Source organism: Bubalus kerabau, chromosome 3 (assembly GCF_029407905.1).
Source record: "Bubalus kerabau isolate K-KA32 ecotype Philippines breed swamp buffalo chromosome 3, PCC_UOA_SB_1v2, whole genome shotgun sequence".
NCBI classification, from domain to species: Eukaryota; Metazoa; Chordata; class Mammalia; order Artiodactyla; family Bovidae; genus Bubalus; species Bubalus kerabau.
The window spans coordinates 119,206,328-119,230,723 of record NC_073626.1 but is presented as its reverse complement, the minus strand read 5'-3'; the positions used below and the strand labels follow the sequence as shown (position 1 = coordinate 119,230,723).

The following is a 24,396-nucleotide window of genomic DNA, read 5'->3' as shown; positions in this document are numbered from 1 at the left end:
ATATCAGGACGCTGGTCAAGGCTTTTTCTTATGGGATATTCAAAAGCTAATCTAAAAAATCTGTATAATTTAATAATTATTAACATTTGTGTTCTACTGTATGAATTATCTAAACCCTTCACATTTGTATGCTCAAGTAACCCTAGCATATATACAAATTAATAGACGAGGCAGGTCCTATTATTATGCCTACTTTTCAGTAATCTGAGGACCAGGGAGGTGAAATAGTTTGGCTTTACTGACAGAACTTCTAATTCCCGAACCTGGAATCTATTTTACATACAAGAGTTTCCAGAAAGCAAAAGTTCTCCCAGGCCATTCTGCTCTTCCGTCCTCTTCTCGAGAAAGAACTACTGAGAGTTTCCTGACCGAATTTTGTTAACAAATGCAGTTGTTAGCTCTTGTCTTGGTGCGGGGCCATCTGGAGGCTCAGGCACCTCCCTCGCTCCACTTCAACCACCCACGTCTTCTTCCCTCTTCTCATTCCACCGCGCCCTGCTTCCCTTCGTCCCATCTCCTCTCTGCCGTCCCAGCGGCGTCTTCTCGCTCTGTGCCCAGCGCCTGTCAATAGACAAACCAACCTAGGGGTACACCCTTCCGCGGCCTGCAGTCGCGCAGTCGTGACGAAACCCGTGCGCCACCGCCCTTGGGCTGGAGAGAGGGGCGGGGCCGCAGGGCGGGCTGGCAGGCTGGCCGGCCGGAGGCGGGGCCGGGGCCAGGGTCCAGCTCCGGGCCTCCGCGGCCATCGCTGCCTGCGCGGTTCCTTACCTTCGCCCGCCCCCAGCCCTCCCGAACCGAGTGGAGCCGGTTGGCGTCCGCAGCGTCGCCCCGAGGCCCACCGCGGCTTCAGGGGCTAGGCCTGCGCGCAGCGCAATGACAGGCGGCGCGAGAGCTCTGTGAGTCCGAGGCCGCGGCCGTGGCCCTGGGCGGCGGCGGGTCCGGGCCGGGTCCGCTCATGGTGCCGCCACGACACCATCCCGGGGCAGGAAGGCCAGGTAAGTAGGCACAGGAGGGCCGCGAAATCACTCGGAACTGAAGCCGGGGACCAAGGGCCCCGAACAGCCCCACTCTTCAGCCTCTGGTAGCAGCCGAGGTGCTCTGACCGAAATAGCCACAGTGTCTGGGGACCTATCGAGGTGGAGGCTGACAGGGGCGCTCGAGCCCAGTCTAGACTCTGGTAGTTGAGGAAGCTGCCCGGCGCCGCCGCCTCAGGGCTTTAATCTCCCTCCGGGGAGACCTCACTGCCTTAACTTTCTTTTTTTCCCTCCTCGAAAAAAGGAAGATTCCCTTGAACAGCTGTTTCCCCACCCACCTCCTGAATGACTATTTCGGATCGAAATAGTAGACACACTGAAGGGTGGGTGGGGGAAGCGTGGAGGATCCTTTCCCTTGACCACGTGAGGTGCTTGGAAACGTGCCCTCAATACACAAAACAAATCACTTCCTCTCAAATCTGCCAAGTCCACTCAAGATCTGGGACGGAGAAGACACTTAGAAACAGGCGCGTGTCTAGACACTGTCCGGGGGTTGGGTACCTCTGGAGAGGAGCAAGAGCGGCGAATCCAGTTCTGTCTTTATGAAACTATTATGAAGCTGTTCTTCACTAGCGAAGTATTCTTAAATATGCTGTTTGTTGAATTTTGCTATTTTTCTTTGTACCGTGTTCTTTGAGTATAATTTGAAATGTATAGTAGATAACATAAAAGTGTAGAGAAAAATGTCAGTTATATTTCACATACTTCCATATTCTTTCATTTGCTTTCATTTTAAAGGTGAAGAGTGAAAAAGAGCTTATGAGTCTTATTTTGAGTGGTTGATGTTTTCACAAGCATTATTCTGTGGTGATTTTTAGGTGCGCTGAGTTCTTCACCTCCGTTTAGACTCAGATCTGCCAAGTTTTCAGGCATTGCTCTTCAAGATCTCAGAAAGGCCTTTAAAATAAGGTAAATTCAACACTTTAAAAAAACAAAAATTGTATGACTTTGAACATTAGCTTAACAAATGTCATACTTCTGTTGTACTTATATTCTCATTTTTATATGGTTATTTTTTAAAGATCCTTTCTAATGTGATCTGTGTTTTTCTAAAAACAGACTGCAAATGGTGTGTGTGTTTATCATGAACCGAATGAATTCCCAGAGCAGTGGTTTCACTCAGCGGAAGCGAATGGCTCTTGGGATTGTTATTCTCCTACTTGTTGATGTGATATGGGTTGCATCCTCAGAACTTACTTCGGTATGTAAGCCTTATCTAGGAATGATGCTGTGTTACTGAAATATCGTTATATATATCTCTAGCCATTACTGTCTCTTATGCCCACTTAAGCGGTATTTTGAATATTGTTAAATTTTCTTTTATAACGAACTAGTATCAATTCAAGTTGAAGCTGAAAGGATACTGTTTTTATTGTTTCATACAGTTTTCTTAAATCCCTTAAAGGAGGTTATGTAGAAAATGAGATACATGCCTATTTTCTTAATATTTGTGGGCTTTTTGTGTTTTTTTTCCCCTAAATTTATTTCTTTTTTTATAAATACTATTTTCTAGTGGAACAGCCATCCAGGAGTCACCATTTAGTAGAAAGTGAAAATACTTTTGGACAAATGAGTGAAAGTGATCCGAGTTTTCATGTATGGTCACTGTTGTACACATACATTGGTGCATAGACATTTATGTGTTTGCCGATTTAAACGTTCTTGTGAAGTACATGTATAGAGTGATTGCCTTTAATTAAATTTTATTTTGTTTTTATTGATGACCTATTGGTAGTAATGTGGTATTTGAGTTCACAAGCTAGTTTTTCTTTCAACTTGTATAGGTACTTTATTCACTTTAGTTAATGGTCCCTGCAAATATTTATTTTCAGAAATTACTGTTTCAACTTACATGTTGCTATCTTAAGGCAAAAGGAAGACTAGCATTTATAAAATGAATTTAAATGTCAAAGGAAGCAGTGCGATACTGCTGGTCATCCCACATGGTAGCTAAGTAAATAGTTGACATTGGCATTGTATCTGATGAATAAATTTTTAGCTTTTTTGGAGTTAAGACTCTGGAATACATTAGGCCATTGATTTTTCACTCTTCTACAAACTTTTTTTTTTTTTTTAAGATTAGCATTCTGTATTTTAACTACAAAGAAATCTGTTTAATGTTGATAGGGAAATAAGCTTATCTTTAAAATTTTATTTTAGTTTTAAATAGTTTAGTTTTTATTTATTGTGTTGGTTACTTCCTTTGACATCATAGCATGAGGCTGGTAATGGCTACAAGTCTTACTTTGAATGATGCCAATTTGAGCACTGTAAGTTCCTCATCAGTCTTTACGTAGTTGTTGAATATCCATTATGATTATTGTCCAGATAGAGTATTTCACTGCTGCTGCTGCTACTGCTGCTAAGTCGCTTCAGTCGTGTCTGATCCTGTGTGACCCCATAGATGGCAGCCCACCGGGCTCCCCCGTTCCTGGGATTCTCCAGGCAAGAACACTGGAGTGGGTTACCATTTCCTTCTCCAATGCATGAAAGTGAAAAGTGAAAGTGAGGTCGCTCAGTCCTGTCCGACTCCTAGTGACCCCATGGACTGCCTACCAGGCCTCTCCGTCCATGGGATTTTCCAGGCAAGAGTACTGGAGAGAGTGTTTCACTAGAGGTTATAAAATGGTGATTTTTTTAAGGATCATTCCTTCTGCATTTATTAGTTGGAATTCTTTAAGGAGAACTTTTCTGCAACTACTGTTTGGTTATCCTGAAACATGGTTCATATAGGAAAGTTTGGATACATCTTTATTCCTTTTCTTTATTCATTTTAAATTAATGTTACCTAGCAACTTCCAGAAATAATCATTGAGCATTTTTTGTATATCATTATACATTTAGGGATTTTTGTATGTTTGATGTGTTTTAAACAGTTGTGGTTATTATTTTATGTAAAATTAGATAGCCAATGGAAATTTGCTGTATTTGCTATATGACACAGGGAGCTCAAATCCACTGCGTTGTGACAACTTAATGGATTGGTTGGGGTGAGAGGTGGGAGGGAGGCCCAAGGGGGTGGGGACATACATATATATCTATGGCTGATTCATGTTGATATATGGCAGAAACCATTACAATATTTTAAAGCGATTATCCTCCAATTAAAAATAAATAAATTTAAATTTAAAAAAAGAAATAGGATTGTGCTTATTATCCCTTTGATGCTTAAACTGCCCTATCTTTGGCCAGTGAGAGCACCTTTAAATTGTCTCTAGTGTCCTTTTTCAGTAGGACCCCGTCCTGTTTGCCTTCTGACACAAAATGTCCTAGACTTATGTCATACATTCCTGCCTTGGATTTGACACTTTTCTTCAAGGATCAATGGTTTTTTTGTTTTCAAAATGGTACAGATTATCATCTGGATTCTTGTGGTGCTCATTCCTTATAGGTTATTTTTTTCTAGGGCTTTCAATGTGCATAACTAGGATTTTTGTTTGTTTATTTGTTTTTATTCTTTTTTTTTTATTTTTTAACTTTACAATATTGTATTGGTTTTGCCATATATCAACATGAATCTTCCACAGGTATACACGTGTTCACCATCCTGAACCCTCCTCCCTCCTCCCTCCCCGTACCATCCCTCTGGGTCGTCCCAGTGCACCAGCCCCAACCATCCAATATCATGCATCGAACCTGGACTGGCGACTCGTTTCATATATGATATTATACATGTTTCAGTGCCATTCTCCAAAATCATCCCACCCACTCCCTCTCCCACAGAGTCCAAAAGACTGTTCTATACATCAGTGTCTCTTTTGCTGTCTCGTATACAGGGTTATTGTTACCATCTTTATAAATTCCATATAGATGTGTTAGTATACTGTATTGGTGTTTTTCTTTCTGGCTTACTTCACTCTGTATAATAGGCTCCAGTTTCATCCACCTCATTAGAACTGATTCAAATGTATTCTTTTTAATGGCTGAGTAATACTCCATTGTGTATATGTACCACAGCTTTCTTATCCATTCATCTGCTGATGGACATCTAGGTTGCTTCCATGTCCTGACTATTATAAACAGTGCTGCGATGAACAGTGGGGTACACGTGTCTTTTTCAATTCTGGTTTCCTCAGTGTGTATGCCCAGCAGTGGGATTGCTGGGTCATAAGGCAGTTCTATTTCCAGTTTTTTAAGGAATCTCCACACTGTTTTCCATAGTGGCCATACTAGTTTGCATTCCCACCAACAGTGTAAGAGGGTTTCCTTTTCTCCACACCCTCTCCAGCATTTATTGCTTGTAGACTTTTGGATCGCAGCCATTCTGACTGGTGTGAAATGGTACCTCATAGTGGTTTTGATTTGCATTTCTCTGATAATGAGTGATGTTGAGCATCTTTTCATGTGTTTGTTAGCCATCTGTCTGTCTTCTTTGGAGAAATGTCTATTTAGTTCTTTGGCCCATTTTTTGGGTCATTTATTTTTCTGGAATTGAGCTGCAGGAGTTGCTTGTATATTTTTGAGAAAAGTTGTTTGTCAGTTGCTTCATTTGCTATTATTTTCTTCCATTCTGAAGGCTGTCTTTTCACCTTGCTTATAGTTTCCTTTGTTGTGGAGAAGCTTTTAAGTTTAATTAGGTCCCATTTGTTTATTTTTGCTTTTATTTCCAATATTCTGGGAGGTGGGTCATAGAGGATCCTGCTGTGATGTATGTCGGAGAGTGTTTTGTCTATGTTTTCCTCTAGGAGTTTTATAGTGTCTGGTCTTACGTTTAGATCTTTAATCCATTTTGAGTTTATTTTTGTGTATGGTGTTAGAAAGTGTTTTAGTTTCATTCTTTTACAAGTGGTTGACCCGTTTTCCCAGCACCACTTATTAAAGAGATTGTCTTTAAGATTTTTTTTTTTGAAATAAAAATTATGAGTTCTTTCTGATATTTTCAATTTAAATGATGATAACAAAGATATCCTATGTAGTGCAGGGAACTATATTCAATACAATGTAATAACTTATAATGGAAAAGAATCTGAAAAAATAGGTAGTTTATATATATATATACGCACACACACACACAACTGAATCATCTTGCTGTACACCTGAAACTAAGACAGCATTGTAAATCAACTATACTTTTAAAAAAATCAAATACTTTCAAAAAAATGATAATTGCAGGGTTTTTTTTTTTAATAACTTCCTAATAACTTTAAACTTCATGCAGTTTTCTTAATAGCCCATACTTTTTCATTGGCTTTCTTTGTGCTATTTCCTCTGTTTGGGCTATTATTTAGCCTTTCAGATATGGATCAAGAATAGCTTCTTTTGGAAAACTTCTATAACCTTCAGAATGATCTTTGTTTGGTATTCCCATGGTACCCTGTACCCCACTGTCATGGTATTAGCATATTACACTGTGTATTCTTCTTATCTATATCTATCTATATATAAAATCTGGATCTTTATATCTCCTCTCAGGAAAGCCTGTCTTATTTTGCCTTAGTCCCTAATATAGATACTGTTGCATAGTAGGTTTTCAGTGCAAACTAAAAACTTTTTTTGCAAGTTGTTTAGAAATATTATGCTTTGCATGTAAGAAAAAGACAATATTCAGAAATGAATTAAAAATATTTTTGTAATCTCTTTTGATCTTTCCAAATGAACATTTAGAGCTAAAAATCATGTAATAATCTTATTTTATTGGAAATGAGTAATGAGGTTTGTCTCATAGTTTGTGTAACTGTTTTCCTCCACAGTATGTTTTTACTCAGTACAACAAACCATTCTTCAGCACCTTTGCAAAAACGTCTATGTTCGTTCTGTACCTTTTGGGCTTTATAGTTTGGAAGCCTTGGAGACAACAGTGTACAAGAGGATTTCGAGGAAAGCATGCTACTTTTGTAAGTTTTAAATTTCAAGTGTTTGTTGGAGAGGGGGTTTTCAATTTTTCAAAGTACTAGTTTCTCGAAAGATGTCAGATTTTAAGTTGTTCAGTTAAATGAATGAAAATAGTATGATATAAGAAAAACCTACTTTTGTCGATACTTTAAAATTTTTTCTAATCAGCTTGGTGTCAGAATATTTTGTGAAAGATCAAAGGTACATAATCAGTTTCTTTCCCTTACCTTGTGATATCCTCTGAGTTGTTAAATATTATTTCAGTTCAGTTCAGAACATGTGGAGAAAATGATGGAAGAGAAGGGATAAGAAGAGTATCTAGAGTTTTGGTCATTTGCAGACCAGATGAATATCATCTAATTAGTTGATTATAGAAGAAAATAATTCAAAGTTTGTATGTTAAAATGAAAATAACATATTTCAGAGCATTTTTCAGATATTTGGCTAATCAAATTATATTCTTTCATTAATGTGACATACATGCTTGTTTTTAAGTGTTGGAAAAAAATGACAATTTATATAGTGATATATCTTCCTTGTAGTGGAAACTCAAATTTTGATAATAAAGAATATAAAACTATCTCTTACATTATTCTTTTCTTTTTCTTTTGTTTTTAGATTCTCTATCCCTCTCTTTCTTTGTAAAATTTTGGTAACATATACATAACATCATATTTACCATTTTAATCATTTTTTTCTTTTACCCTATTTCTATTGTATTCAAATATATATAACATAAAATTTACTATTTTAACCATTTTAAAATGTGTAGTGCAGTGGAATTAAGTACATTTATTTTTCTGTATAACCATTACCACTATCCATCTCCAGAACTTTTTTGTCATCCCAAGCAGAAACTCTGCTTGAATGCCCATTCTTTCCTTCCCCCAGCGTCTGGTAACCTATGTTTTATTTTCTGTTTCCATAAATCCTTTTCTTTTATGTGTACTACTTTTTGTGAATTAAAACAATATTATTTCTTGTCTTAGCTAATGAATGCATGCTTGAGAAATGAACTTTTTAGATTTTTATCAGGCTTTTCAGTAATTTTTGGGGTAAAGACTGGACATTATACTCCTGTGCACAAAAACGTACCAAAATTATGAATATGTGTAGTTTTTACTTTGTAAAAGTTAAGATGTATACATTATAGAAATGCACGTTCATTGTAGTATTACATGTAGGAATATGTTACATGTGTATTAATACATGTACATTGTTGAAAATTTTAAAGATATAGAGGAACAAAACAAAGAATTCAAGGAATAATCTCTAACACTATTTTGGCATATATACTATCATTCTTTTACATGTGTGTATTTTTGTTTCACTTTTTATAAAAATGAAATTATACTGTTACATCCTGTTTTATTACTTGCTTTTTGTGCTTGATAGTATATCACGAACAACTTTTTATGAAACTTAACATTGCTGGAACATTTTTCAGTGTTAAGTATTTTTTAATTGCAGTAGTAATAAAGTTCATTGTTGGAGACAAATTATGTTAACAGGAAGAATAAAAATAATCTATTCGTACTCTTACCATTCTAAGACCACTATAAATATTTGATACTATCTGTAGATATCTATTTATATGTATATATATTAAAAAAGATTTATAGCAGAAATAGGTTTGGTCTATATATATTGCTTTCTAACCTGACTTGATTTTTCATTTACCATATCATGAATACTTTTCCAGACAAATAAACATTTGTTATCATTGTTTCCTATTTTATTTAACAATTTTTAGAGTGTTTTCACTTTCTCTTTTGTTGTAAATAAATAGGAATGCCTTTGTATTCATATGTAGTTATTTAGTTAGGCTGAATTCCTAAAAGCATAATTGCTGGGTACAACACCAGTGTCATTTTATGGCTTTTGATTCCTTTCACTAAATTAGCATCTGTAGTAGTTTCACCTGATTCATGTCTGTTAGCAGTGCATAAGATTGAACTGTCAGCAAAACCCTAATCATCTGCCAGTAGGGTAGGTAGGCAGTGGTATCATGTTTAATTTGCATGTTTTTGGTTACTTTTTTCATGTATTTGTTGCATAGTAGAATTCTTCTGTGAGTTGTCCATATCTTGTCCATTTTTCTACATTGACTCTTTCTTACTGATTTGAGCTGTGACTCACATCAGTTCTAGTTTGTAACATGAGTTTAATCGAATTTTATGTCTCATAATTTGTAGTTTGCAGATGCTGAAGGGTACTTTGCTGCTTGCACAACAGATACAACTATGAATAGTTCTTTGGTAAGTGTTTCTTTTCTCGTCAGGGAGAGACTGGGTGGAGTTGACTGTGGTGGGAAGGACTGAAATAACTTTGATAGCACCACAGCTATGTTAAGATACTTATATTTCCATGTTAGGTGCTCTCCACAAGAGTTGTAATTTGGTACTTTCTTTTTTTTTTTTTTTTTGGTACTTTCTTTCCTTAGCCATACCTGGGGCCCAGAAGCAAGCAATTCAGCCACCTCTAAGGGGAGAAGGGAAGAGGAAATTAGTTAAGGAGTGAAAAGAGAAAAGGAATTCCTTTGTTTCTTCCCAGCTTTGTCACATCATGTTTGCTATATTTTATCACTTAGAAGCAAATGCATTTACTTGAAACAGACTCTATAAGCAGATTGTGTATTCATTTCACAAATTTTTAAGAGCACTTAATATATTAAATACTTCTTCTAGACTCTTGAAATACAGCTTATGCTCCAGGGTGTGTTTGAGGAAGGGAGAGAGACAGATAATAAACAAGCTTACAAAGGAATTAACATAGTCACTATTTAATCTTGTTGGAGACAGTATGTAAGAATACTCTTTTTAGATCATTACTAAGTTATGTATTTAAAATGTATCATTCCAAGTGTGGTATTCTATTTGAGAAAGATTTTAAAGTAACTCTAAAATTTAGTACCAATTTATGAAGCACTATAGGTGACCTTATTGACTGTTTTTTAGTTCATCTGGCTCGTAGAACTACGGTTGCTTGCAAGATAGGGTATTCGGCACAGTGTAGGCTTTGTTAAACTTAGAGAAAGTCTCATTTATTTTCTCTCTCGGATCTTTAGTGTCAACAAGACTAGTAATTGGGAATTCCCTGATGGTCGAGTGGTTAGGATCCTGTGCTTTTACTACTAAGGGTATGTGTTTGATCCATGATCAGGGAACTAAGATATCACAAAGCTGTGCAGCGCAGCAAAAAAGAAAACAAAACACAAAATAACAACAAAAAGAAAACTAGGGGAAGAAAACACAAGACTAATATCAGTTGTCTCTGTCAGCGTAGAAGACAAGAGTTGAAATGGCAACCTACTCTTCTGCTGCTGTGCTGTGCTCAGTCATGTCTGACTCTTGGGACCCCATGAACTATAGGACCCCATGAATTGTAGAGCCCTCCAGGCTCCTCTGTCCATGGGATTTTCCAGGCCAAGAATACTGGAGTGGATTGGTCTTCCTGACCAAGGGATCAAACCCCATCTCTTGCGTCTCTTGCATTGCAATATTGTAGATGAATTCTTTACCACTGTGCCACCTGGGAAGCCCTACTATTTTGCTAAGTTTTGCCGTTATCTGTAAGATGGACATGTCAAATTGTTTTAGGTCAAATGCTGTAATGCAACAAAGAGACTCTATTTCCAAATCCTGTTATCTCTTCATTTACTGAATATTTTTAATTGACAGAGTCTGTATCAGGAGTTAAATAAAAATAAAAAATATTTTATGTTGATTTAAGAAACAGTGTCTTTGAAGAATTGTACCTTGAATACAGATCATCTGAGAAACATTTGCAAAATCAGTTGAGGTGTTTAGAACCACTTAAAATGTAGAAAGAAAGCTGAGCGCTGAAGAATTGATGCTTTTGAACTGTGGTGTTGGAGAGGACTCTTGAGAGTCCCTTGGACTCCAAGGAGATCCAACCAGTCCATCCTAAAGGAGATCAGTCCTGGGTGTTCATTGGAAGGACTGATGTTGAAGCTGAGACTCCAATCACTTGGCCACCTGATACGAAGAGCTGATTCACTGGAAAAGACCCTGATGCTGGGAGGTATTGAGGGCAGGAGCAGAAGGGGACGACAGAGGATGAGATGGTTGGATGGCATCACCAACTCAATGGACATGAGTTTGGGTGAACTCTGGGAGTTGGTGATGGACAGGGAGGCCTGGCGTGCTGCAATTCATGGGTTCTCAACAAGTCGGACACGACTGAGCGACTGAATTGAACTGAACTGAAAAATGTAGATCTTTAGAGCATGGTTAGACAAACCTGAATTTAATTCTGTTGTCTACCACTCGATTATTTTATATCTCAACTTCTAGAAAAGTTCCTTTAAAATTCCATTTTATAAAGTTGTTGTGAGGACTAATGAGAAATGTAAGTTTACCTGCTATGGACATGAGAAGTAAGAACTGATAAGAGGAAGCTATTTTTCTATCTATTAATCTAGTTCAGATTTTTAGGAATTTTTGGTTTTAGGTGACTCAAGTAGTAAGGGGAAGCAATTTGGCAAATTTGTATACATATTATACATGTGATTATCTGTTCATTGTCTGCCTTCCCCATTAGACTGACTGATCATTGAGAACAGAGATTTTGTTTCTATTCACTGTTATATCCCCAGGACCTAGAACAGTACCTGACATAGTAGGCACTCAATATATATATCTTAAAAGAATGAATGAAAAGGAATGGGAGATAATCTATTAGCTGAGAGAGGTCTGTTTTTATGATTTTTAAATGTTAAATATCATAATGTGCCAGTGCTGTCCGATTACATTTCTAAACTTTAAACTTATTCTTTCTGTCCTTGTACCTGAGTGGATCATTTGAGTTTCCTTTTTAAGTCTCAAAAATGCATTTTAGGAAAATTATGCTGTATAAGCATGGTGGCGAAAGGCTCTCTTTTGGGTGGTATCTGTGTCTATAAACCATTCACTTAAATTTAGCCAGTGTATCAGATATTATACTTGCCGTTTGTATTTGTTTCTGTTTTTGCTGCATTCCAGAGTGAGCCTCTATATGTTCCTGTGAAATTTCATGATCTTCCAAGTGAAAAACCTGAGAACACAAACATTGATACTGAAAAAAGTAAGCAAAACTTAGAATTTCATAACTTAGAAATGGATGAAAATTTTAGCTTTTCATTCAAGCCATTCCAAAACTTAGTGGTTCTGTGGGTTGCCTATTCCATGTGGTATTGGTTCAACCTGTAGTTGTCTGGTAGTTTGACGAAGTGTTCATTAATTCAATGTAAATAGCTTCCAAATACTAGAAATCTCTATGGTGTTATTATAAACATAGATTTATTTTTTAATGAACAATATTTTCTCCAACCAGGCCATCAAAGATGTTGATAGCGAATTACAGGAGTTTTGCTAGTTGTGAATGTGATTAGGAAAGCCAGCTTCAGTGTAAAGTGCAGAACTTATCCATGATATTCTCTTGCAAGTAGTGGAACTGTAGAAGAATGTTCTGCATGCTTGACTAGGAAAATAATTCTCATAAATTGAATATCTATGAGGAAAAATCCAAATAAGTTTTTACTATAAATGCCGGGCTGGATGAGTTACAAGCTGAAATCAAGATTGCTGGGAGAAATAACAACCTCAGATATGCAGATGATACCACTCCAATGGCAGAAAGCGAAGAGGAACTGAAGAACCTCTTGGTGAGGGTGAAAGAGGAGAGTGAAAAAGCTGGTTTAAAACTCAGTATTAAAAATGTTAAGATCATGGCATCTTGTCCCATCACTTCATGGCAAATAGAAGGGGAAAAGATGGAAGCAGTGACAGATTTCCTTTTTTTGAGCTCTAAACTCATTACTTTACTGACAAAGATCCTAGTCAAAGCTATGTTTTTTCCAGTAGTCATGTATGGATGTGAGAGTTGGACTAAAAAGAAGGCTGCGTGTGAAAGAATTGAAGCTTTTGAACTGTGGGGTTGGAGAAGACTCTTGAGAATGGACTGCAAGGAGATCAAACCAGTTAATCCTAAAGGGAATCAGTCCTGAGTATTCATTGGAAGGACTAATGCTGAAGCTGAAACTCCAATACTTTGGCCACCTGATGTGAAGAACCAACTCATTGGAAAAGACCTTGATGCTGGCCAAGGTTGAAAGCAGAAGGAGAAGAGGGCCACAGAGGACAAGATGGTTGGATGGCATCACCGATTCACTGGACATGAACTTGAGCAAACTCTGGGAGATGGTGAGGGACAGGGAGGCCTGGCATGCTGCAGTCCATGGGGTTGCACAGAGTTGGACATGACTTTGTGACTGAACAACATAAATGCTAAAATAATATTCGTACTATATCCTGAATCAGGCAGTTGTGCGTGTATACAGTTGAAGAAACTTTATTTGAATATTGGTCTCATTTTAAAATCATCAAAATGTTTCATAAATGGAAACATTTTTTCCTGCAAACTCTTTTGAATAAGCAGAGCTGTCCCATATAATAATGTAACTTTTTTTTTGACTATTCAAATGTGATCATAGATATATTAAATTATGTGCATTTATCATTATATTAAAACTTGTAACTTTTGTTGGGTGTGAGGGGAAATGTTTAATGATTTTGTACTATATTTTTCCTTTTAAGTTCCCAAAAAGTCTCGTGTAAGATTTAGTAATATTATGGAGATTCGACAACTTCCATCAAGCCATGCCTTGGAAGCTAAGTTGTCTCGCATGTCATATCCTACTGTGAAAGAACAAGAATCCTTACTCAAAACTGTAGGGAAACTTACGGCAACTCAAGTAGCAAAAATCAGCTTTTTTTTTTGCTTTGTGGTAAGTCTTCTCTCTATTATATGTTTGGAATTTGAATTTTAAGACAGTATACATACCAACAATATACTATGGAAGTGTAAGACAATTTAGGTTGCTTAATCATGACTCTAAACTCTGTTATCTGTCATCAGAGGGAAATTAGAGTATTAAAGTTAATAATTACTAGTCATATGTGAAAGAATGTAATAAATACCATACACTACAACTACTCATATGTATTTAGAATTTGAATAATAGTCATTTTATACTATGATATATATTAATACAAATGCTAGTAAATATCCAGATAAGAGTTTGCATTGACTGCATTGATTTCTTCAAATAATTGCTTTTATAGTTTTACTATAAATTCGTATGTGTGCTGTCGGTTCAGTTGTGTCTGATTCTTTGCGAACTTATGGACTATAGCCCACCAGGCTCCTCTGTCCATGGGATTCTCCAGGCAAGAATACTGGAGTGGGTTGCCATTTCCTCCTCCAGGGGATCTTCCCAACCCAGGATTGAACCCGGATCTTTTATATCTACCGCATTGACAGGCAGGTTCTTTACCACTAGTGCCACCTGGGAAGCCATATAAATGTGGTCAAAATATTACAAGTATTTATAGTAAACATTTTTTCAGAATATTTTATTATATTATAGCTTCTCAATTATTTTGATTTAGAAGCCAAAAAATATGCTTAGTGTTTCACATAAAAAATTCATTTAGCAAATAAAATATTATTTTAGGCTAATCTTGGATTAGACAACTTGTCTGAGTTAGTAAAAACTCTGATTTACAATTTAAAAATGAATTTTAATACTTAACCTATTCCAAGGTTGTTTTGTATGAACCTTTAGGATTTAAATATATACTGAGCATTTAAAAAAATTAGGTAATGATGCAGTGCTAATGTCAATATTATTAGCCTGATTATTAGATTTTTTTTTTTTTTACATTACAGTTTTGCTTCCTATATACTGCATAGCCAATTTTTCACCATCCTCTGCCTGAATAACCTCTGTTTTAGTGATACCTTGATTAATATATTCAGGAATGAAAATCAAAGAATCTTTGGGAGTTATAATATGGTAACTACATATGTAATAAGGTTAACTTAAATTAAGGCTCATGTATTTAGATTATGCTATTATGATTTCCATTACCTTGTTTTAAATGTGTAAGGCAAGACTAAAATTAATTAATTTTATCTCTTAACTTCTAAAGGAGACATGAGGTGAAACGCAAAGAATCTATATAGTAAAAGTTTAAAAGGAGGAGAGAGATAAGAACCAGATTAAACATATAATGTCTGTATAGGGGGCAAACTGACTGTGGAATGGGTTGATTATGTCAGGAACTTCCACTAAAAGAAAGCACACAATTTATCTCTAGGCAGTTTGACAGGAAGGAAAGAAGGAGACCTTTCTGATTTACATATTTTGTTGTCTATTAAAAAGAAGTACTTCTCTTTATTGATAAAGTTAATTTTTCCCAACTCAAAACTGAGAGACTAAATTTCATAGGCAGTAAGACATTATTCGAGAAGGCAATGGGACCCCACTCCAGACTTTTGCCTGGAAAATCCCATGGACAGAGGAGCCTGGTGGGCTGCCGTCTACAGGGTGGCACAGAATCGGACACAATTGAGCGACTTCACTTTCACTTTCCACTTTCATGCATTGGAGAAGGAAATGGTAACCCACTCCAGTGTTCTTGCCTGGAGAATCCCAGGGACGGGGGAGCCTGGTGGGCTGCTGTCTATGGGGTCGCACAGAGTCGGACACGACTGACGCGACTTAGCAGCAGCAGCAAGATATTGTTCTGTATAGCAGATTTACAGGTAGATATGTGCAGATAATAACCTTTTAGAAAGATTGAAGTAAAATATACATATCACAAAGCTTACTATTTTAATTATTTTTAAGTGTACAAGTCAGTGGCATTAAATACATTCACACTGTTTTGCAAACATCTCCAGTGCCTGTCAGAACTTTTTTCATCTTGCAAAACTGAAACTCTATACCCATTAAATGATAATTTCCCTTTCCCACCTCCCTTAGCTGCTGACAGGTACCATTTTATTTTTTGTCTCTGTGAGCTTAACTGCTCTGAGTACCTATTTAAATAGAATTATACAACATTTTTCTTCTTGTGACTGGCTTATTTCACTTCATAATTTAATAAATTATTCTTATTCTTCAAGGTTTATATTTGTAGCATGTTCAGAATATTTTTCTTTTTAAGGCTATATAATAGTCTATTCTGTGTATATACCACATTTTGTTTATCTGTTCATCCATTGATACACACTTGGATTGCTTCCACTTTTAATAGTCTTTTATGAAAAATCAGTCTTAAGTAAATTATGGATATAAGAGCAGGGAGCTATGTTAATCTCTAGTAAAGGCATTTGTATAGGAAGTCAGAGTAGTACAGTCCAGGAATTCAACTTTTTAGAAACCTAACCTTATCAGTAGAGCGATAAGCTTAGTTGAGGTCTAGAGTAGTGCTATTCAGTAGAAATATAATGTGAGCCTCAAATATAGGTCATATATGTATTTTTAAATTTTCTAGTAGCCCATGTTAAAAAAAGAGAAAGTTATTTTTTTTTTCTTGTATCTTTATTTGAGAATTATTTGAAAATTTAGCTGTTTCAGAATTTTGCCAACCATAAATGAGTTTTTGTATTCCATCAACTGCAGGGCCCATAATGAGGCTTTGTACTTAGTATGATGTCTTTCATCTTTGGCCTTTGAAACACTTTATAGGCCTTAATTAATTCTTTGTTTTTCTTTTTTTGGAGTATAATTACTTTACAACATTGTGTTAGTTTCTGCTGTGCAGAGTGAATCAGCTATATGTATACATATATCCCTTCTCTCTTGAGCCTCCCTCCCACCTGCTCCATCCCACTTCTTTAGGTCATCACAGCACTGAGCTGAGATCCCTGTGCTATATAGCAACTTCCCACTAGCTATGTTTTCCACATGATAGTGTATGTATGTCAATCCTAACCTCCCAATTCGTCCCACTCTCCCCTCCCCACTGCATCCTCAGGTCCTCTCTCTAAGTCTGCATCTCAGTTTCTACCCTGCAAATAGGTTCATTGGTACCATTTTTCTAGATTCCATATATATTCGTTAATATATGATACTTGTTTTTCTCTTTGTGAGTTACTTCACTCTGTGTGACAGACTCTAGGTCCATCCATACCACATAAGTAAAGTTAATTTTAATACTATATTTTTATTTAGTCCACTGTATGTATATAAAACTCTTGAACATACTATTGATATAAAGATGATTAATGAGATAGTTTGCATTCTTTTTTTTGTACTAAAATCTCCTAAACATTTCAATTTTTAAATATTTGTTTCTATTTCATTTCATTTTCTGTTTTTATTTCAATTTCTAAACATTTAAATTCAAGCTAGCCATATTTCATTTGCTTAATAGTGACATGTGGCTAGTGGCTAGTGTATTGGACATTGCAGTTCAAAAGGAGTTAATAATTACTGTATTTGCCAGCCCTCCTTTAATTATTTTGTCTCATTAGGGCTTATGGTGTTACAGTTTTTTTTCTGTAAAGTACAATTTAGGTCTCACAGGCTTTTACGCTAGTTTTAAAATCAATTACCACTCATGAAATAATGAAGTATTATATAAATTATTTGTGATAGCTCAATTATTAGTAAGTGATTGTCCTCAACTCTGAAATAATGAAGAGAAACGTTGGAAAAATAATTTTTGCTGGAGGGTAATTGAGATGGTCTTACTTTGTGATGAGGCTGCCTTGAGTTTGAGAGCCAGAGAATGGAATTTGGGGAGAACTGGAGAGTGGGAAGATTTTTCTGGAAAGAGTTCATAGCTAATGATGAGTAGTTAGAATCTTTGCATTCCTACCATCTAAATGGTCTTATTTTATTTCTTTATCTTGCATTAGCAGAGAGCAATGAGATTGTTTGGAAAGTGAGCGCTGTATTTAAGTATTAAAATGGTAAGGGAAGTAGGTCAAGAAAGCTAATTATCACCTGATAAGCATTACCTATTCTTGCAGAAAATCTCCAAAAGATAATTAAAGGGCAGAATCTTCTGCTTCTTGTTTAGTGCATCAACTGCAAGCAATTGTGGCTCCTATTGCATATATATTTGATATTGCCCATCCTACCAGTCGCTAACCTCATTTTTTATTTAGATAGTCAAGTGAAATTAGGATGTCAGAAGACTACAGATGGAATCAGAGTCTCTGCTGTGCTTTCAGTCTGGCTTTAGCTTACAGTGTAGACTGAATGGAGACTTCTAGGCTCTCAACCATCTGCTGCCTCCTAGCAGTGTGCTAAGATCATGTGTCTATACTGCTTCTTTGAAATATAAATGCTGATAATCAAGTGGTAACTCACTTAACTAAAAGTTCTGAAAGAGATCAGGAGATGTCCCTCCCCTAACAGAGACAAATCATTCTCCAGCAGAACATGATTATCCAGTCCATCTGTTTAACCAACAGAAAACAGGTAGACAAGCAGTTAATTTACTTAGACCAACAATCTGCTTCTTAATGTGTGCTACATTAGGGACACTCATGCACATGTGTCCCAGGAGGCATATGCTAAAATGTTCTTGGTAGCATTGTTTGGAATAGTCAAAAAAATGTCCACCAACAGAAAATAGATAAGTTGTTGTAAATTGCATTAGAATATCTGATGGCAGTGAAAATAACTTTGTATGCACATACACACAAACATCAGGCTTCATCAAAAGAGGCCTTATTTCTTATTCTCTAAATCAAAGTGGGCCCAGGGTTGGGAATATAAGGATACCCTAGCCTAGATGAGCAAAAGGGAAGAAAGAAGGGGAAAAAAATTCCCATAACTGGAAAACCTCCAGTTTTGAGAATCAGAGAAACAATCACAGTTAGCCAGTAAATTCACAGTATTCTTGGACATTCTAAAATTTCCCAAGTGAATACAGCCTTTGTCTGTATCAGTCTGGCCAGTTCCATCTCCTTAAGCATCACCTGTTCAATTGATTTCTCTTAAATTTGATTTAGATAAATTTAATACTATCAGTGCTTAGATAAATCAAATTTCAATGTTGATTTGATATTAAATTTATCATAATTTTTAAAGAAGCCTGAAGAGTGCTAATTTTTAACCAATTTGTTCATTTCTTAAGAAAATTGGGTAGCAAAGATTTTTGGTCTGATATAAATGTGTGTCTTCTTTTTAGGCCTGTGATTTTTCAATGCAAAACAAAATTTAAAACTTCTTATAATAGTATTTAGCAGGAGAAAAGAAGGAGGGGACTATAAATTATAATAACAAATACAAATAAGTCATTTATTAGGTTTCATTATTTTCTGTTTCTTTAGTGGTTTTTGGCAAATTTCTCATATCAAGAAGCACTTTCAGACACACAAGTTGCTATAGTTAATATTTTGTCCTCAACTTCTGGTAAGAAATTTGTCTTCTCTGTATTATAACTTGAGGCCTATTTCTGATATATATGTGTACATATAAATATTTTTATCTTGTTATAAATTATTTCATTCTTTTTAACATATATTAATGTATTGTAACTACTACTTAATCTTTAAGTTTAGTACCATATCCTTGTACTGTTTATATTTCTTCTAATGCTTTACAGTATTTTCTATGCAACAAAAATACATTGTATATAAAGTTTTATAGGCTGACCCTTTGTATTGTAGCTGTCTTTCCTTTCACATATTCTTTCTAAGGATATTTTTTTCGACCCTTTGGCGAAATGTGGTTGCTTATTTCAGATCTATAATTTGCTTTATGAAGGATGTTTTATTTTTAAAATTGAATCAACTTCCAGGTCTGGAAGATAAAAAAAGTATTTTTGAGCTGTAAAAATAAATGTAGCACACATACTTGATTATGATGAGGTCAGAATATTACTGTGAATGCTGAGTTTAACTCTCTTAGTAGTTTTAAAATAAATAGGACTGTATTTGATCTGTATTGGTGAGATAAACAGTTTAATTTGGAAACTGTTTCCTTGTATGGTCTTTGAACATTTCAACCTAGGTAACTGTAGTCGTATTCTTAGTCATTTAAAAATGACAAGATTTAAAAGTTAGGTAATAAGTAATTTACTTATTTAAACAATCAAGTTCGTAATAAATAATTTTGACAGTGTTTATTTAAGCGAATGTATCTTTCTTTAAATCTTTTTTTTTCCCACAGGACTTTTTACCTTAATCCTTGCTGCAATGTTTCCAAGTAACAGTGGAGATAGATTCACTCTTTCTAAACTTTTAGCTGTAATCTTAAGGTAAGAATATAGTATAATAGCTAGTTTCTTCTTAAAAATGCAGTGTTTAAAGCATTTCTGGTAGTGATAGAGGAGAGTTTATATTATCATATCATATATAGGCAGAGAAAGATGAAGATAAAAGAAGGTTTTAAATGAACATCAGCTCTGCATCACAACCTTGGCTAGTTTTAGTTTTCAAAACCTTCCTAGGGAGCATAACTGAAGGGAGGATCTTTGGTTCCCATTCATGAGACTGTGAACTTAACCAAGTATTGTACTGACATTCACATGCAGTTGTCTCTGATTGTCTCAGCCTTAATCTTTTAGTTATTTTCTGTATAAGCCATCTGGCAATTTTGTATTACTATTTGTAATATAATACATAAGTACCATTAGTAACTAATTTAAATCTTTTATTTTTATTTAGCTTTGTATTTATTTGTCTTGTCTTCCCTAGGAGATTTTAAACCATTGAAGGCTAAATCCTTGTTTTCTGCTTCTTTGTGTTATCAAAGGCCTAGCATAGGGCTTTGCTTACAGTCAGTATTCAAATAGGTATATTGATTTGATGAAACTCTTGTTTTTGTAAGAGAAAATTAGAAATCAGAGAAGGTACCAGAATAATTTACCAGAAAGGTTAATGTTTTTGAGCTATCAGAGCTGGCTTTGAATCAGAGCTCTGTTTGCCCCTGGCCACTTCCCCTTAACTCTCTGAGAGGATTTCCTTGATGGCAAAATGATGATAGTATCATCTAATTTACAGTTTTGAAAGATGTATATAAAAAAGTAATCATAATAGAGACTGGTTGTTGGCAGTCACAAAGTGGTGTTTCTCTCTTTTAGATACAAGGGTAAATTGACAGTGGTAGTTTTCATGGGCAGTCTGGTCGAGCCAACTGATTTACCATTTAGACTTCATGGATGCTAGAAATTTATTCTTTTACATGACTGGCCCATGATTTAGCCAGATGAATTTTTACACTAGGAAAATACAGTATATTTATATTAGGGAAGTAATGAGGTTTATCCAGCTTTGTTCACAATTCATGCCTATTTCTAACTGTTCTTTGTGTTGTCTTAAAAGTAGAAAGATGCACAGAAATAGAAGGACAATATAAGGCTCCGGGAGGATGGGAATCACATCTCTCTTGTTCATTGCTTAACCCAAACTATTGCTCAATAAGCAACAGTTGAATGAAGAAATAACCTCTGATTTCTTTGCCTCCTTTATTTGGTCTTATTTTATCCATTAAAATGATGGAATTATTTATTTAAATATTTAAGAATAATTTTACTGTTAATTATGATTTTACCTGGTGGGTTAGTGATAAAGAACCTGCCTGCCAATGCAGGAGATGAAGGTTTGATCCCTGGGTCAGGAAGATCCCCTAGAGTAAGAAATAGCAACCCACTCCAATATTCTTGCCTAGGAAATACCATGGACAGAGGAGCCTGGTGGGCTGCAATCCATGGGGTTGTACAGTCAGACAACTTAGTAACTAAACAACCATAACAATATCAAGAGTTATTACTATTGCTAGGTTTATATGGGTTTAATACATGTACATTTCAAAAAAACAAAGATTGAAGGAAGGATGACAAATTGACTTTTTCCTAATTGAAAGGCAGAAGATAAGCATAGCAAGTTAAGAACACTAGACTCCAGAAGTAGACTGCCTGCATTTCAATCCCAGCTATGTGATTTTGGTCAAGTTACTTCATTTTTTTGTGCGTTAGTTTTCTCATGTGTAAAATGGGAATGGTAATGATTAATAATACCTTCCTTATAAGGTAATGTCAGTCATTTTATGTGGATTAAATGAATTAATACAAGTACAGCACTTATAGTATACTGATATTGCTGCTGCTAAGTCGCTTCAGTCATGTCCGACTCTGTGCGAACCCATAGACAGCAGCCCACCAGGCTCCCCCATCCCTGGGATTCTCCAGGCAAGAACACTGGAGTGGGTTGCCATTTCCTTCTCCAATGCATAAAAGTGAAAAGTGAAAGTGAAGTCGCTCAGTCATGTCTGACTCTTCATGACCCCATGGACTGCAGCCCACCAGGCTCCTCCATCCATGGGATTTTCCATGCAAAAGTACTGGAGTGGGGTGCCATTGCCTTCTCCGATACTCATATTATTCAGTATTAATTAAATCATGAATTTTTTGATGGTTTGACCTAAAGTTAAGATCAGTCTTTATTACTTGTAAATAACTTTGATCTTTATGATTAGTCTTTTAAAGGAATTTATTATGTTACTCATCAGTAATGACGGTTATTTCTCATAGCATTGGAGGTGTTGTGCTGGTAAATCTGTCAGGATCTGAAAAGTCTCCTGGAAGAAACACAATAGGTAAGTATCTGACTCTTGAATTCTTCCTGTTAGAGTATACAAGAAAGGCCTGTGCATATCATTGTGCGTGTGCACATACACACACGTGCATGCATATGCACACGTGTGCACACAGATACACACACAGAGGGTGGGCACTAATAAGGCTTTTATTAAAAAAGTTTTTCCTGTGGAAATAATGTAAGAAAATTAAAAAATAGAACACAGAACTCATATAACCTTCACCCAGATTCTCTTAACTATTTATAACATACATAGCTACAGTATAGGTTTAAAAATCAGGAATTAACAGTGATTACAGTCATTTTTATTTAGTCTGTAGGTTCTTTTCAAATTTCACCATTTTTCCCCACTAATGTTCTTCTTTTGGTCCAAGATCATTTGTTGCGTTTAGGTATGTCTCCTTGGTTTTCTTTAATCTGTGACTATCCCACTGTCATTTTTTGTCTTTCATAACTTTAATATTTTGGGAGAATACTGTCCACTTTTTTTGTAGAATGTCCTTCAATTTATTTTTCTGGTATTTCTTTATGGTTAAATGAATATTGTGCATTTTTGGCAAGAATACCATGGAAGTGATACTGTGTCCTGACAAATCCATCATATCAAGAAGGCTCATGATATTTATTTGTTCTATTACTAATGACATTAATTTTAAAGTGATGTCTGTCAGGTTGCTCCAGTGTAGCTCCTAGTTTTTCCCTTTGTAAGTAATAAGCATCTTGTTAGAGATATGGAGACTATACATATATCCTGCCCATCATGCTTGCAGCCACTAATTTTGTTATGCTCTTCTGATTCTTACCTGAAACAATTACTGCTGTGGTAAGCACTTAGTTTTTGATCCATTGTTTAGATTTAACAGAAGAATCCAGCTTCCTTGGTTTCCTTCTGTATACTTTCTTTAGATATTTAAAGTCCATTGAATAGAATAATGCTTTCTAAACTATTCCTGGATAGTGCCCAGGGAGCTGTGTCTCTTGAACTGTCTTAGCTTTTTCTCACCTAGAGCAGCTCTGTATGTTTAAAACAATATATGTGTTTTGTGTGTGAGATTTTGTTGACAGGCTATCCTTTAATAGCAATAATAAATAAATGAAACATTGAACTTTTGGATAATTGATTTAAAGTATTGAATGTGGTCACTTGGCAAATAGCACCTTATTATAGCTGTTTTTAAAGGCTTACTTAAATGTTTTTGAGAGTGAGTTAATATATTAAAGAGAATCAATATTCATTACGCAGGAAGGAACTGCTAGTGCTACATTATGTTAGATATTTTAGAAAATTAAAAAGTATAAATTATGTGTTTGCAGTTGTCAAGAAGTTTTTTCTTTTAATCAATATATATGATTGACAAAATGAAACCCCTAGAGAATAAAATCATACTAGATTCACCTGTAGTAAGTATTAAATTGTCTAAAATAGAAGACAAGTAGGATGGAAGTTTAGTGGAGTAGAAAGAGGATGCTTGGTGACAGTGTGGGACTTTAAAACAGTCTTGAAAATGGTGGTAGATACATGGCAGTGGGGGGAACAAAATAAATAGCCTAGAGTGGGAAGAAAACATTGTTAAGTTGGCTATGTCAGGTCTCAAAATTGTTTATGTACGGGACAATAGGAAGTAAGCACTTCAAAATTAAATACCAAAGTGTTGGTATTATAACATGTATAACTGATTTGTTAAATCATCAAGATGAATGATTTTGTATTTGTTGGTTTACACTTTAAAGTCCTTCCTATATTCCTGGAGGACATGGAAAAGGTGGGTTATACTTTATCTTTTCATATTTGAATAGTACTCATTTCTTGAAATAGGACCTGTGTCAGATTTTAATTAAGTATGTGTTGAATGAGTTCGTGAACAAATACTTTATTATATTGACTTTTACAGGTTCCATTTGGTCTCTTGTTGGAGCCATGCTCTATGCTGTTTATATTGTTATGATTAAGAGAAAAGTAGACAGAGAAGATAAGTTGGATATTCCAATGTTCTTTGGTAAGAATATGTTTAACTTGTTGAGACTATGTACTCTGAATGATTAACTTAGGGTTTTGTTTTTTTTTTTTTGGAGGGAGTAGGAAAGGTTCCCTTCCCACTCCCCCTTGTAATTCTTTAAAATC

General features: G+C 35.6%; 1 protein-coding gene across 2 annotated transcripts in view; it reads left to right on the top strand.

Moving 5' to 3' along the window:
- The first annotated feature begins 689 nt into the window (after positions 1-689).
- Positions 690-24,396, top strand: part of SLC35F5 (solute carrier family 35 member F5) — a 48,390-nt gene continuing 24,683 nt past the window's right edge. The window contains exons 1-11 of one of the 2 annotated variants that reach the window (XM_055572867.1): positions 690-995; positions 1,853-1,943; positions 2,094-2,235; positions 6,725-6,868; positions 9,062-9,124; positions 11,870-11,951; positions 13,463-13,653; positions 19,005-19,086; positions 19,846-19,933; positions 22,208-22,272; positions 24,167-24,271. In XM_055572867.1, the coding sequence (XP_055428842.1) occupies positions 956-995; positions 1,853-1,943; positions 2,094-2,235; positions 6,725-6,868; positions 9,062-9,124; positions 11,870-11,951; positions 13,463-13,653; positions 19,005-19,086; positions 19,846-19,933; positions 22,208-22,272; positions 24,167-24,271 (1,093 nt within the window). In that variant the 5' untranslated portion in view covers positions 690-955. The remainder of the gene's footprint in view (positions 996-1,852; positions 1,944-2,093; positions 2,236-6,724; positions 6,869-9,061; positions 9,125-11,869; positions 11,952-13,462; positions 13,654-19,004; positions 19,087-19,845; positions 19,934-22,207; positions 22,273-24,166; positions 24,272-24,396) is intronic. The other variant, XM_055572866.1, reaches the window with a different exon arrangement.